The sequence below is a fragment of the Trichomycterus rosablanca genome, chromosome 15, assembly GCF_030014385.1.
Source record: "Trichomycterus rosablanca isolate fTriRos1 chromosome 15, fTriRos1.hap1, whole genome shotgun sequence".
Taxonomy (NCBI): Eukaryota; Metazoa; Chordata; class Actinopteri; order Siluriformes; family Trichomycteridae; genus Trichomycterus; species Trichomycterus rosablanca.
Genome location: NC_086002.1, coordinates 2,344,662 through 2,359,122, shown reverse-complemented (window position 1 = coordinate 2,359,122; position 14,461 = coordinate 2,344,662). Strand labels below are relative to the sequence as shown.

The following is a 14,461-nucleotide window of genomic DNA, read 5'->3' as shown; positions in this document are numbered from 1 at the left end:
GTTTATAGGAATTTTTGACCATTCTTCCAGAAGCACATTTGTGAGGTCAGACACTGATGTTGGACGGAAGGCCTGGCTCACAGTCTCCGCTCTAATTTATCCCAAAGGTGTTCTATCGGGTTGAGGTGCAGGCCAGTCAAGTTCTTCCTCACCAAACTGGCTCATCCACGTCTTTATGGAGCTTGTGCTTTGTGCACTGGTGCACAGTCATGTTGGAACAGGAAGGGGCCATCCCCAAACTCTTCCCACAAAGTTGGGAGCATGAAATTGTCCAAAATCTCTTGGTGTGCTGAAGCATTAAGAATTCCTTTCACTGGAACTAAGGGGCCGAGCCCAACTCCTGAAAAACACCCCCACACCATAATCCCCCCTCCACCACACTTTACACTCGACACAATACAGTCAGACAGGTACCGTTCTCCTGGCAACCGCCAAACCCAGACTCGTCCATTGGATCGCCAGACGGAGGAGCGTGATTCGTCACTCCAGAGAACACGTCTCCACTGCTCTAGAGTCCGGTGGCGGCGTGCTTTACACCATGCTCTTGGTGATGTAAGGCTTGGACTTGATGCAGGACTGCGTTGCTCCCTAAGCAACGCAGTCCTGAACCGGGGCTGCATGTCAGTGTGTTGTTTGCACTATTGAGAAAAACTGTTACATGATGTTCTTTATGCACGACCTAAAATATGGTTCTAATTTATTATTATAAAGAATGACATAGTAAATGTTAATCCACCTAAATAAAACATTTTGATAATGTTCCTATGACTGTGTAAGACCTGTTATATTTTTTATAGGTGCAACCCTAATCGCCTACCTCCCGCTCCCACTCAGGTAAACACCTGCCATACCATCCCCCACCTTATGCCTTCCGCCAACCCGCCAGCTGGCAACCCTAATGCCGAGGTGCTCGGTTTTATACACCTGTGGCCATGGGAGTGATTGGAACACCTGAATTCAATGATCTGAAATCCAATAGAACCATTTAAGAAACTGTAAATAAGAAATGTAATAACAAATATTGTAGAATTTATCATTTGTAATGTTGTTTTTTTGTTTTTTGTTTTTTGTTTTTTTATTATAGTAAGTTATTAACCTTAGTGGTAAGATAGATGAAAACTATCAATATCAACCATCTAACATTTGATTAGGGGGTGATATGTGTGGCGCGATGTGCTTGTAGTGGGCTGGTCAAGAAAAAAGTCCAGGGCTGAATTTTGTTCCCAGTCCAGCCCTGCTTTTGGCAATATACTGTACAGTAGTGTATGTTTTTAAGTCTGTACGCATCACTAGTTAGCGTCGATAAAACTGCGCAGCGCTACGTTAAGTCGAACGCACCTACACCCTCACTGCGCTACCCGTGTATCCTACAGAGGGCGCTAATGATTATTCCTATTACCCCGGTCTCACACCCCGCGAGGAAGAAGGGGTACGAAAGAGGCACGCGATGAACGCGTTTCCTTTCTGGCTGTGAGCGCGTGAGCTGATCTGATCTCCCTCGTGCGTCCCAGTAACTGTAAGTAAGTCTCGGGCTCGGTCTCAAATCTGGGGTTTTATATACAGAAGTGCACTAGTGTGGGACTGGGTTATTGTAGCTTCTTGTAGTGCACTGTACACTGAGCAGAGAGTTATTGAAACACAGCCCGTTCAGTAACGAATCCATTGTTGGCTTTAGGTCAGAGCTTGGAAGGCTGTTTTTAACTGATTTGTGCTTTAATAGTTCGTTTTTTAAACCGAATTTAGATGTATTTAACTTATATTTAACTATATTTAACTATATTTATTTGAAAAGTCTTGTTAAAGGCCACATTACAAATATTCAGTAAACACGAGCGGCCACGTTGTTCCATACAGGTGAACTTCATGATTAGAAATGATATTAAATATGTGAGATGATAAAGTTAGATGCTTTTTACTGCTTTTACTGTTTATTTTGTAAATAAGGAGACGAAATTTGACCCAAAACTACTGACAGCTACCTGTACGGAACACTGTTACTTCAAGTTACAAACTGTAAAATCCGGCCTGTAAGCAGTTTCAGAATATTTTTAATGTGCATTGTTAAATTATTAGTTTAATATTTTGTTCGTCACTTCCAGCTTCATACTGGTCAGGGGTGTGTTCGGTCCAGTTCCACATGAAAACACTAGATGCAAGGCAGGACTCAGGTCAAGACACATCCATGCATGGCTACATCCTGACCCTTAATGAACTATATAATTTACTTTTATATAAGTACACCTTCTGCATGTTGGAAACCCATGTGAACATATGGAGAAGGTGCTTAAACCCATCACCTACAGTCAAGAACCCATGCTGACCCCAGTCTGTGTTTAAAGGTGCATGCCCACACTTTTGTGGCTTGAGGTCTACTATTTCAGTCAACAGGTCATAGTGATCTACTTTTCAAAAAGGTCGGCCTCATTATTTTGCATGAAAGCTTTGAAGCTTTTTGAAATGCACTTTACTTCCTATATTGATATTCAGCTTTACAGGGCAAGCGACTGAAAAATCACACTGACCTTATTCTGTTTTGCATTAAATGGTGTCAGCCAGGTTTATGTGGTCTGGACAGGAACTGCTGATGCCAACTCTCAATTAGTTTCCAAGTGCTTATCAGTGAGTGTGGACCCATATTTAGACTTGATTCACACAAGAAGGTTGATCCAAATGCTGTCTCAAATGTGGCACACAGATGTTTTATCTCAGCCACCAAGTTCCTAAATTGGCTCTTGACTTTATGTCAGATTGTGGGGTAAAACTTCTGTATGTTTCTTGAGATCTAAATACTCTGTTTTTGGTTTCTTTGTGCACTCATCTTCACAAAAGGAAAGATGCAGAAATGGTGCAAACTAGGGCTGTCGCGGTGAAAGAATTTCCCCTTGCGGTGTTCAGCCTGTCTCAACACTGCGGTATGCTGTAATATCGCCATTTTTTTAGTTTTTGAAAATGACTTAATTAATCTGGATTTTAGAGCTATATAAACAAGCTTTATTGTTAGGCTATGATTCGGTATATTATTGCTTTATAATGACGAAGAAGAGACGGCTTTAATACCAATGAAATGCGTGTTTATTGTTAAATACAGAACAGAGCAGGGATGCGCGTCTTTTCTCTATTAAATAAGGTTTAAATTTAGCTTCTAGCCTAGGCTAGATATACAGTGTGAAATGATAAAGTGTTTAGGCTAAATATTTTAAATGCACATCTAATCAAAATATGGTAAAAAAATAGAATAAAGAATAAAGTCTGTAAGAGTTTAAACCTGCGTTATCATGCGCGCTAGACAAACCAACATGTTCACCTGATGTGTTTTAGAGAGGATCTGAGTGGGGTAGTGATGTTCCCCTCGGCACTAAAACCCTCTCTGATGGTGCTCGTTGCATTAATACACTGTAGATGTACTGAACCTGCATGCGACTTTACAGATCAGAGAAAGTCTAGCCTGGTTATCGTGCCTCTATTAATCTATTTAGTAGGTATCATTAAGATAACAATATATACTACATTTCAAGTTATTATTCGTTTCAATACATTTTTATTCAAAGAAAAAATACATTTAAATCATTCCAGCAAGACCAGAAAGAGAATATTTGCAGGCTGCAATGCCATATTAACCGTCATTAAGTGTTTTAGTTCACCAAGGCTGTTTAAATGTCGTCTAAATTACAAGTATTTATTGAGTGTGAACTCAATTTAATCGTTAATAAACTTGCCTATAATTCCTGTTGCGATCGTTTACATTTTAAAACACAAAGCCCGACGCTCAGCAGCAACGCATGAGAACCGGTTGCGGGAAAATGTCGCTCTTAGCTCATTTTCATTATGAATTTATTTAACATTTATTACGCACGAATGTAAGCGTATAAAACAAGATGGACCCTGCAACAATAAAAAAAAAAAAGAGAAGAAAGAAAGAAAAAACTTGAATATCGCGGTGTTGCGGTTGCTTGGCATGCCCTGCGGTTGGCTGGTCTATACCGCGATATTTCAAAATTGCGGTTAGCGCGACAGCCCTAGTGCAAACTGGCTGCTGATTAATGAAAACTTTCTAGATTCGGCGTGCTTTAGGCTAATGTTCCTCAACGTTCCTTTTTTGCACCACGGACTGGTTTCATATAAGATATAATTTCACTTTAAGTGAGCTGAGGTGTAGCGATGGTAATTAACCGCAAATTAATGAAACAGTGGCTACAATTCATGTCAATCATGTTGACCTGTTTGAATGAGGAGCGATCTATCAGCGTGCATTGTGCGACCGAATAGTAGATCGCGATCTAGGTATTGGGCACCACAGGTTTAGATGCTTACATATGAAATGTCTTCCATTCAGACAAGATTTAAATAGAGACAGTATAAATTCTGGTATATTTAAGAAGAAAATTAAATTTTCTTTTGCAGATCAACATGGCTGTGAATGATGATGAGCCCTGGAACTGGACCTGGGCTTCCTTCACTAGACGGATCTTGATAAAGTTCCACCACCTTTGCAAGGATTGATGCACAGTGCTGTAAAGTGAGTCTTGCAAATATGATTTTTAATAAGCGCTGTGTTTGAACCACTGATGACACCTTTTATTATTCTGACACCTCATATGAGCGCTGCCCAGCAGTGCCTGAATATCATTTACAGTCTGAGGTTCAGTAGATTTTAAACTGGTTATATATCAGGCTATTCCTCAAACTGCAGACCCTAACACTTGCTATATCATTTTCTTACCCCAATGCAGGTCGACCAGGGTGTGGATGGCTGTGGGCCTGATGCACTGGAGAATTTTCTCTACATTTGTTGCTGCATTCAAGTCCACCAACAGGTGAAAGATGGTTGATCTGCTATTTGAGAATCAAGGTGAGCTTTGTCTTGATCTGTGATGTTGCATGTCTGAACCGCTGATGACACCTTTATTATTCTGACACCTCATATGAGCGCTGCCAGCAGTGCCTGATTATCATTTACAGTCTGAGGTTCAACAAATAATGGAAAACCAAGCTTGTCTTCTGCTTTGCATTTCTGATTCAGCCTCTTAAAAAAAAAAAAAAAAAAAAAAAAGACCTAAACAAGCACATTTTCCTTCCTCTTGCAGGTGATTATTGGGGTCAGTGGGATCAATGGGGCCCAATGGAAGAAGAAATCCTTCTTGGATTTAAGGAAAATCACACAGCAAACCGTTTATGGGACACTGAATTGGCTTTAATGTGATCTGCTTTAAAATCCTTAAGGTGAGTTCCTTTCTTAATCTAGTGTTGCTGCATGGTATCAATATTAGGTTTCTGAACCGCTGATGACACCTTTTATTATTCTGACACCTCATATGAGCGCTGCAAGCAGTGCCTGATTATCATTTACAGTCTGAGGTTCAACACATTAGCTATTATTGTTTCTCAATCATGGAAAACAAAGCTTGTCTGTCCTGCTTTGCATTTTTTATTCAGTGTTTTATGAAAATAAATAGACCTAAACAAGCACTTTTTTCCTCCTTCAGGTGATTATAGCTGTTAATGGGATCATTGGGCCCAATGGAAGAAGAAATCCTTCTTGGATTTAAGGAAAATCACACAGCAAACTGTTTATGGGACACTAAATTTGCTTTAATGTGATCTGCTTTAAAATCCTTAAGGTGAGTTCCTTTCTTAATCTAGTAATCCAGCATGGTATCAATATTAGGTTTCTGAACCGCTGATGACACCTTTTATTATTCTGACACCTCATATGAGCGCTGCAAGCAGTGCCTGATTATCATTTACAGTCTGAGGTTCAACAAATTATGGAAAACCAAGCTTCTGTCCTACTCTGCATTTCTTATTCAGCCTCTTATGAAATAAATAGACCTAAACGAGCACTTTCCTTCCTCCTGCAGGTGATTATAGCTGTTAATGGGATCAGTGGGCCCAATGGAAGAAGAAATCCTTCTTGGATTTAAAGAAAATCCCTCCCCAAACAGTTTATGGGACACTGAATTGGCTTTAATGTGATGAACTGCTTTCAAATCCTTAAGGTGAGTTCCTTTCTTATTCCATGGTATCATGATGATTAGGTTTCTGAACCGCTGATGACACCTTTTATTATTCTGACACCTCATATGAGCGCTGCCAGCAGTGCCTGATTATCATTTACAGTCTGAGGTTCGATAAGGTAGCTTGGCTTAATTCTAACCAAGTGTGCTAGGCTTCTTTTAAAAGAACACCTTCCCTCCTGCAGACTGATACGGCCGTGATTGGCTGGAGATGAACACATCGGTCTGAAAGTGCTTGATGGGAACCGTTTCTGAACTGGAGGTGAGCTCCTTTTTTTCACTGCAGTATTACTGCATGCTTCTACCATAACATTTATGAACTGCTGATGACAACTTTACATTTTCTGACACCTCATATGAGCGCTGCCAGCAGTGCCTGATTATCATTTACAGTCTGATGTTCATTGAACCAGTTATCATTGCCTAGATTTCTGATCAAGTGCCCAAGTAATGAGCTAACAAGCTTATTTTCTTATTCCATGCAGACTGACGTTGCTGTGGATGACTGGAGAGCAACACGTGGGCTTGATTCATCCGACTGGATTCTAATGTTGCACCTCAGAACATGAGAATTGTGAACTTCTAGATAAGGAAAGAGTGCTAATGGTATAAATATTAAAATTCTGAACTGCTTTTATTTTATTATTGACACCTCGAGAGCTGCAGGCAGCGTATGATTATCAGTTTGTCTGAAGTTCAATAAAATGGCTCTTAAAATACAGTTCTAATCATCATTTCTGATTCACTTTATTATCTAGCATTTATCATATTCAATTCCCCACTGTTTTCAAAACCCTTGGTGCAGGCTGGCACATGTGAAGACTGGCCAGTGAGGGATTGTTGGAGCTTTAGGGTGTCTTAAGAAACATGATTATCTAATGTATACCTCCACCACTTGCAGGAGTAGTTGTTGCAACAGTAAGTGGTGATTTTCTTTCCAGTCTTTCCTGCTGCCTGTCGAGTATTTACAAAATTGTCCTAAAGACCACATTTGCTTAGACTTTTTCCTGCAATACCCTGTGTTTCAGTAAATTCCACTAGATGGCGCACTCCAAACACCACCCACCTTTGCTAAAGCAAAAAAAGGTGAACACCACCACTGTTACCACTGAAACTATGCAGTAGGTAACATTTGCTCTTAATTAGTATCACATATAATTTCTATTTGTTCGTCTCCACCATCTGTTACTGGCCTGTCTGTCAAATTTTAAAACCCAGTTGTGCCCTTGATCCAAAAGATTAGTCTATCTCTGCTGTAGAGTCACTGACCCTGTCTGTGGTGCCAGTATTACTCAACTTAATGCAAAATACTGTCACTCAGATCTTGTCTGTGAGCTTTCAGCATGTCAGTCAGGGTTGTTCTGCACAGCAGCCCTTTCATTAGTCGTGTAAAGTTTGCTTAAATGTGGACAATCTAGCTTGACATTCAGTAGCTTATAATTCGAAAGTAAGGAGGCTGGTGTGTAATGTAAGTTAGCTGAAGTTATTGACAAGGTGAAACATGAGAAATGTTAACGTGTATTTATTTTGCAAGGTACAAAGCAGAACCAAACTGATCCAACAAGAGCAGGTAGTAATTGTCATCTTTCAGGCAGAGAACCTGAAAAGAGCTTACAATGTACCGTATCACAACTTTAAAAATAGACAATGACTGGTGAAAGTGCTAACATGAGTTTTAAAGGGGAACTAACAAAGACTTTCTCATTATGTAGAAATTACTTTTTCTCATTAATGGGTTTGAGAGGAAAATGTTATGGTCTCTTCTGCTGTTAAACAATAGCCAAACATGTCTGTTCCTCGTAAATAAATTGTGCTTTACTAAAGGCTATAAGCTTTTTTTTTTCTTGTAAAATCTCTACTGCAAAACTAAAAGTAAAATTGTATTACAAGAGTAAACAAAAAAACATTCTAATAAAGTGAGTCTCAATTCCTTAATAGTGAATTACAATCCACTAAGTCCACAAAGAGCAGTAGTAGAGATAATACACTCATCTGAACAAATATATATTATACATGATATATTAGCTCAATGTTTGGTAATAATTTATCAGGAGTGTTTAAGTGCTTTTATGTAGAAAATAAGTGCATAAGTAAAATGTGACCTTTTTATTAAAATTACACTGCTGTTTTACTGCAGCTCACTTATCCTCAGGGTGGCCGGGAGCGAGATACTCCTTATACATAGAGTAAATCACACCTGAAACACAAACCAATATACAGTAATTACACTCAGTACTAACAGCGCTGTGAAAAAGAACACAAGTTAAATAAAACCACCAAAATAAAAAAAAGTTTGTAATATTAAAGTAAACAATGGCTAAAGTATGGGCTTTCTCCCAATTCACTTTATTTTTACATATTTGTCTCACTAAACAGGGTGGTCTGGGTCCTTTCTGTGTGGAGTTTGCATGTTCGCCCCGTGTCTGCATGGGTTTCCTCCCACAGTCCAAAAACATAGTCAGATTAATTGGAGACACTGAATTGCCCTATAGGTGAATGGGTGTGTGTGTGTGTCTGCCCTGTGATGGACTGGCACCCCGTCCAGAGTGTTACTGTTTTCCCTGTGCCCATTGAAAAGCTGGGATAGGCTCCAGCACCCCCCGTGACCCTGATTAGATAAGCGGTTAAGAAAGTGAGTGAGTGAGAGTGTCTCTCTAAACTGCTTTAGATCCCCTTTATAAATGTACTAGTTATAAAGAACAAGAGGATTTTTACATTGTTTTTACACAGACAGTAGGTGATAACATTCTGTCTTCAGTATAAACACATCATTCCTTTCTATGACTATCATAATTACAAAACTAGAAGAAATTGTAAAAAAGCAAAGACTTTTAACTGTTTATATAAATATTACATAAAAATAAACCAGCTTCTTCCTAAAGTTCTCATGGACAAAATTATTAAAAGCCTTAGAGACACAGAAATTGCCTGTCAGAACCAACGGTCCAACAATAGGCTTAAAAAAGTGCTTGCCTTTGTGTGACATAGGTGGATTTAAACTGAACCACTGCTGCTGTATTTGACATTAACAGCTTTGCAGTGTTACACACAATTTTATTTATGTGTTTATTAGGATTTTAAAGTCATGTTTTACACCTTGGTTACACTCATGACAGAAACGGTAGTTAATCATTACACAAGATTCATCAGTTTACAAGTTTAATGTCAAACACAGTCATGGACAACTTTGTATCCCCTGTTTACCTCACTTGCACGTCTTTGGACTGTGCACACAGAAAGGACCCGGACCGCCCCACCCAGGGACTGAACCCAGGACCTCCTTGCTGTGAGGCGACAGTGCTACCCACCGTGCCATCGTGCCGCCCAGTTACACAAAATAACAAACAACACAATATATAATAAAAACAAATGTCTTACCCAGTGTCATGGCACCAACCACAAAGCCCTGCGCCCCAACACGCATGTGAATCAGATGTACCGACATTTTAGTTTCACCTCGAGATTTCAGCTTATATAATCCATACGCCACAACTCCAAGAAATCCGGCCATGCCTAAAACACATTATACTGTGTGTTAATGTTACTTTACAGTATTGTACTCACACAAATGGTGGACAGAATAACAGAAACTGTAGATAAAAACGAGGACTATCTTTTAGACTGTCTTTACCAGCATGTATCAGATAATTAGCACTTTGAAATTTTACATCACTGGGGCTTATAAGATCCTGCTCCAAATGTGAAGCGTGATTGAACAGTGTCACCCACGTTCCAACAGCTTTTAATTTGCTGTGTACGTCGAATTTTTCTGACCTTGGCAATAGACCACTGTTTCCTGAACTTTTAACAGGTGCTGCCAGACTAACCCTGTTTATATGGAAACAAATGTGACACCAGCTTAGTCCATTCTAACCACCAACAAGAAGTTAGGAGACCATGCCCAAAACTATATGCACATGTCACCTAACATTTTCAGAAAGTGCGACAAACAGTATGTATATTATATAACAGTGATTATCTGTATTGTCTCTGTCAAAGAAAGAAATAAGTAAATAAAATATTTACCTATTGGCACAAAAGGGGATTCTTTTGCTTTCCTCATTAATTTGGAGGACCCATCCTCCTCACCAGACCAGCTTTTCTCCATTCTTAATTGCTCTATAGACAAAACACAATGATTTACACCACATTTCATTTTGATTAGTAAAATACTGTATGTAAGAATACAACAAATAATGGCACAATTAATGGTTTATGTGTATCAATTGTATTGTGTTCAGCACTGCTGGAGCATGTTTAATTATGATTACTGTATGTCATGCGAACCAAATTGAGAGACCTGGTTAAAAGAGCACACATTAAAGCTTTTAGGTAATATCTGGAAAGGAAATACATTTTGTGATGTTGATAAGGCGTGTACAATGGTTGTGTGATCAGCTGTAAAAAGTTTGTATTGCTTTGTTATCTGCTGTGTTATGTATCACTATATCACTGCACTTTGGACCACACTGAACTCTGTACTTTTTACAAATGTATCATCTCACCTGTATATACCATCAGCACTACTTACACCAGCACAACAATAATGTATGTATTGTATATATCTGCTATACTTATATACTTCACTTTATTTATTCTCATTCATTACCCATTCATGTAGTCACTTTAGTCACCTTCATTACTCTGTAAATACATATTAGTCTATACACTGTACAATCATCATTATCTGTTTAATACCAATATTATCTGTTCAAAATCAACATCATCTGTTTAATATTCTTAATATTCTCTTAATATGTCTTCTCATTTCACTTATCCAGTCACTTCTGCACTTTAACAATTTAAAATATATGTAAATAATCTCTAGCTTGCACTTCTGGTTAGATGCTACTGCATTTCGTGGATTTGTACTTGTTTACTCTGCACAGTGACAAAGTTGAATCTAACCTAATCTAATGTATGTTTGTTGGTTATACTGTCATTTACATTTACATTTTGGCATTTATCCAAAGAGACTTACAATTATGAATGAACACGATTATGAGCAGTTGAGGGTTAAGGGCCTTGCTCAGGGGTCCAACAGTGGCAGCTTGGCAGTGGTGGGGCTTGAACCGGCAACCGTCTGACTACTAGTCCAGTACCTTAACCTCTGAGCTATCACTGTCCTCACTAACGTTCATTATTACTTATTTCCAATGTTTCTAACCATAGTTTGTTTATTATTATCTTTTTTGCTAATTGTTTAACAGTCTGGAACCAACATGGTGCAGTTTTCGCAGCAATAGGAACAGAGAAAGCCCATCCTGTTTGTATTATTATTTAGAGCAGCAAATATCTGGGCTGCAATCAAAGAAAGCATGAAACGCTTAAATAAGTGTAAATAATATATGAATCTGTCTGATTGTATGTAAACATTTTCCTAATTAGTTTTTTATGTGTATGCTGTGCTGACTGTTTATTATTGTTATTATTATTATCATCAGAAGTAGTAGTACTAATAGTAGCAGTATTAGTTTTATTATTTACATATCAGCATTGGAGTAAACAACCCAACATTCATGGTAAAATTAACCAAGCATTGGATAAAAAAAGAACCTCACAGTTGGGTTGTTGTAACAACACAGCACAATGGTAAAATAGCATAACCCAACAAGCTGGGTTAAAATAACCCAGTGTGTGTTCTGTCCAATATTTACCCAGCACTGGGTTGCCAAATAACCCAGGTTGGGTTGTTTTCAGCCCAGCATTTTTCAGAAAGTACCAACTGATATTCACAGCAATTTAAATCAACATTTAGGTGTTTCATCACTCTGTAAGTTTGTTTGTTTATTTGGATTTTAACGTCATGTTTTACACTTTGGTTACATTTATGACAGGAACGGTAGTTACTCATTACACAAGGTTTATCAGTTCACAAGGTTATATCGAACACAGTCCTGGACAGCTTTGAGTCTCCAATTCACTTCACTTGCACGTCTTTGGACTGTGGGAGGAAACCGGAGCACCTGAAGAAAACCCACAGGATCTGAGAAGATATCACTCTGTAAGCCTGATGTCAAATAACGTCCTGGTTATTGTATTAGGTTCTCTACTATTCCACTATAAAATTGCCTGTCTGAAGGAGGCCATTTGGTCCTGCAATGTCAGACAGAAACGGTCAAAATGAGGCAACGATTCTTGATACAGTATTAAAAAGTGACACTGAAACCTACAGATCTGATCAAACTGTCCAAATCTTTGTAAAACACTAAATATAAACGAGTGAAGAATGAAACCAGCGTCTGTGTGTATATAACAAATACAAACAATATCACTACTCACAGTCTTGTAGCAGATACAGGGAATACAATCAATCCGTGTGAGACTGAAGGTGATCAAAGAAGTCCTAACGTCTGTGGTCTGGACGTCTGGTATGACGTCACAGTGTATAATTACATCACATCACATGCGCAGATCAAAGCCGTTAACTTCGTTTGATCCTGAGCGGATGTGCAGTAACTGCGCCGTCACGCACAAACCGAAAGTAAAAATACAGAATAAATGGAACCAAAAAATGTCTTTAAATGAGAATTCGGTTCACACATGAACTAAAACAGCTCGATCACTTATTCTGCTGCTGTACGTGCTGTACGTGATCCTGCCGAGTTAGGGGCCGTCCCTAAACTTCCTGAACGTAGACATACGTGCACAATGATGTGGGACGAAACAACTATTAACCCATTCAATGTTCGTTTAAATTTTACACCGTCATCGTGAAACTGCACAAACAAATCGCAATGCTTTCCAATCAGACAGAATAAAGTGGCAGCAATTTCATGATTAAAAACTATAAAGCACTTCCAAAAAACAAGGAAATACAAAAAAAAACCTGTTCCACTACAGTTAGAAACAACTGTCTGTTTTATCAGCTCCACTTACCATATAGAAGCACTTTGTAGTTCTACAATTACTGACTGTAGTCCATCTGTTTCTCTGCATGCTTTGTTAGCCCCCTTTCACCCTGTTCTTCAATGGTCAGGACCCCCACAGGACCACCACAGAGCAGGTATTATTTAGGTGGTGGATGATTCTCAGCACTGCAGTGACACTGACATGGTGGTGGTGTGTTAGTGTGTGTTGTGCTGGTATGAGTGGATCAGACACAGCAGCGCTGCTGGAGTTTTTAAACACCTCACTGTCACTGCTGGACTGAGAATAGTCCACCAACCAAATATATCCAGCCAACAGCGCCCCGTGGGCAGCGTCCTGTGACCACTGATGAAGGTCTAGAAGATGACCGACTCAAACAGCAGCAATAGATGAGCGATCGTCTCTGACTTTACATCTACAAGGTGGACCAACCAGGTAGGAGTGTATCATAGAGTGGACAGTGAGTGGACACGGTGTTTAAAAGCTCCAGCAGCGCTGCTGTGTCTGATCCACTCATACCAGCACAACACACACTAACACACCACCACCATGTCAGTGTCACTGCAGTGCTGAGAATGATCCACCACCTAAATAATACCTGCTCTGTGGTGGTCCTGTGGGGGTCCTGACCATTGAAGAACAGGGTGAAAGCAGGTTAAAAAGTATGTAGAATAATAGATGGACTACAGTCAGAAATTGTAGAACTACAAAGTGCTTCTATATGGTAAGTGGAGCTGATAAAATGGACAGTGGGTGTAGAAACAAGGAGGTGGTTTTAATGTTATGGCTGATCAGTGTATATTGATCTCTTCAGACGGAATGTAAAATGCAAATGTACAGAGACAAGTTTAGCCTTATAATATTCATAGTTTAAAATATACATACTGTACATTTCAGATGTTTAAGGCCTGCAACATACACTATACAGCACATACATGTGTATTTGCACATGTGACCATGAGCTTGTTGGACATCTCATTTCCAAAACAAATGCTATTAAAATAGAGTGACCTCTGTGTGATCATAACAGCCACTTTGGGAAGGCTTCATATAACATGGAAGTACTGCTGTACCAATTTGTGACCATTAGGTTAAATAATAATAATCAATAATTAGAATGGGTGTCCCAATACTTTTGTCTATATAGTGTATAGTTTATTATGTATATACACCACAGGAATTCACTCATCCACCAATAATTAACCCATTTGGATGATGAGTCTTTAGCTCAGCGATTAAAGTACTAAACTCTTGATCCGAAGGTCACTGGTGCTGCAGTTGGTTCTCTAAGCATAGCCCACGGTGGCTAAGTGGGTCGCACTGTCGCCTCACAGCAAGAAGGTCCTGGGTTCGATCCCCAGGGTCCTTTCTGTGTGGAGTTTGCATGTTCTCCCTGTGTCTGCGTGGGTTTACTATGGGTGCTCCGGTTTCCTTGCACAGTCCAAAAACATGCAATTGAGGTTACTTGGAGACACTGAATTGTCCATGACTGTGTTTGATATAACCTTGTGAACTGATGAATCTTGTGTAATGAGTAACTACCTGTAAAACATGATGTTAAAAATCCAAATAAACAA

The 14,461-nt window shown here is 39.2% G+C and overlaps 1 protein-coding gene, 1 long non-coding RNA gene and 6 other non-coding genes across 11 annotated transcripts; 7 read left to right on the top strand and 1 right to left on the bottom strand.

Moving 5' to 3' along the window:
• The first annotated feature begins 1,431 nt into the window (after positions 1-1,431).
• LOC134328530 (uncharacterized) lies at positions 1,432-6,735 on the top strand. Of its 4 annotated transcripts, none has more exons than XR_010014733.1 (8): positions 1,432-1,516; positions 4,402-4,516; positions 4,731-4,849; positions 5,085-5,220; positions 5,484-5,618; positions 5,859-5,996; positions 6,200-6,276; positions 6,500-6,735. It is a non-coding gene; the product is annotated as an uncharacterized LOC134328530 (long non-coding RNA). The 4 variants fall into 4 exon arrangements; XR_010014735.1 differs by having other exon boundaries at positions 1,477-1,520; XR_010014736.1 differs by lacking the exon at positions 1,432-1,516 and adding an exon at positions 1,840-1,854.
• On the top strand, positions 4,558-4,643 carry LOC134329724 (small nucleolar RNA SNORD60). Its single transcript, XR_010014945.1, has one exon. It is a non-coding gene; the product is annotated as a small nucleolar RNA SNORD60 (small nucleolar RNA).
• Positions 4,886-4,969, top strand: LOC134329720 (small nucleolar RNA SNORD60). Its single transcript, XR_010014941.1, has one exon. It is a non-coding gene; the product is annotated as a small nucleolar RNA SNORD60 (small nucleolar RNA).
• Positions 5,275-5,359, top strand: LOC134329722 (small nucleolar RNA SNORD60). Its single transcript, XR_010014943.1, has one exon. It is a non-coding gene; the product is annotated as a small nucleolar RNA SNORD60 (small nucleolar RNA).
• LOC134329721 (small nucleolar RNA SNORD60) lies at positions 5,673-5,757 on the top strand. The gene has a single exon (XR_010014942.1). It is a non-coding gene; the product is annotated as a small nucleolar RNA SNORD60 (small nucleolar RNA).
• LOC134329723 (small nucleolar RNA SNORD60) lies at positions 6,043-6,127 on the top strand. Its single transcript, XR_010014944.1, has one exon. It is a non-coding gene; the product is annotated as a small nucleolar RNA SNORD60 (small nucleolar RNA).
• On the top strand, positions 6,333-6,417 carry LOC134329726 (small nucleolar RNA SNORD60). Its single transcript, XR_010014947.1, has one exon. It is a non-coding gene; the product is annotated as a small nucleolar RNA SNORD60 (small nucleolar RNA).
• Positions 6,736-7,520: 785 nt separating the features above from the next.
• LOC134328529 (HIG1 domain family member 1A, mitochondrial-like) lies at positions 7,521-12,595 on the bottom strand. Its single transcript, XM_063009625.1, has 4 exons — positions 12,297-12,595; positions 10,041-10,133; positions 9,393-9,527; positions 7,521-8,211 (listed from the first exon to the last, which is right to left on the bottom strand). The coding sequence occupies exons 2-4, from the start codon at positions 10,120-10,122 to the stop codon at positions 8,153-8,155; spliced, it is 276 nt and encodes a 91-aa protein (XP_062865695.1). The 5' UTR covers positions 10,123-10,133; positions 12,297-12,595; the 3' UTR covers positions 7,521-8,152.
• Positions 12,596-14,461: the final 1,866 nt, after the last annotated feature.

Excerpts from the sequence above, each read along its gene's own strand:
- LOC134328529 (XM_063009625.1), bottom strand. The coding sequence starts at position 10,122 with ATGGAGAAAAGCTGGTCTGGTGAGGAGGATGGGTCCTCCAAATTAATG. Across the intron at positions 9,528-10,040 it reads ATCCCCTTTTGTGCCAATAG|GCATGGCCGGATTTCTTGGA; the intron begins GTAAATATTTTA and ends AATGTGTTTTAG. Across the intron at positions 8,212-9,392 it reads GGTTGGTGCCATGACACTGG|GTGTGATTTACTCTATGTAT; the intron begins GTAAGACATTTG and ends TTTGTGTTTCAG.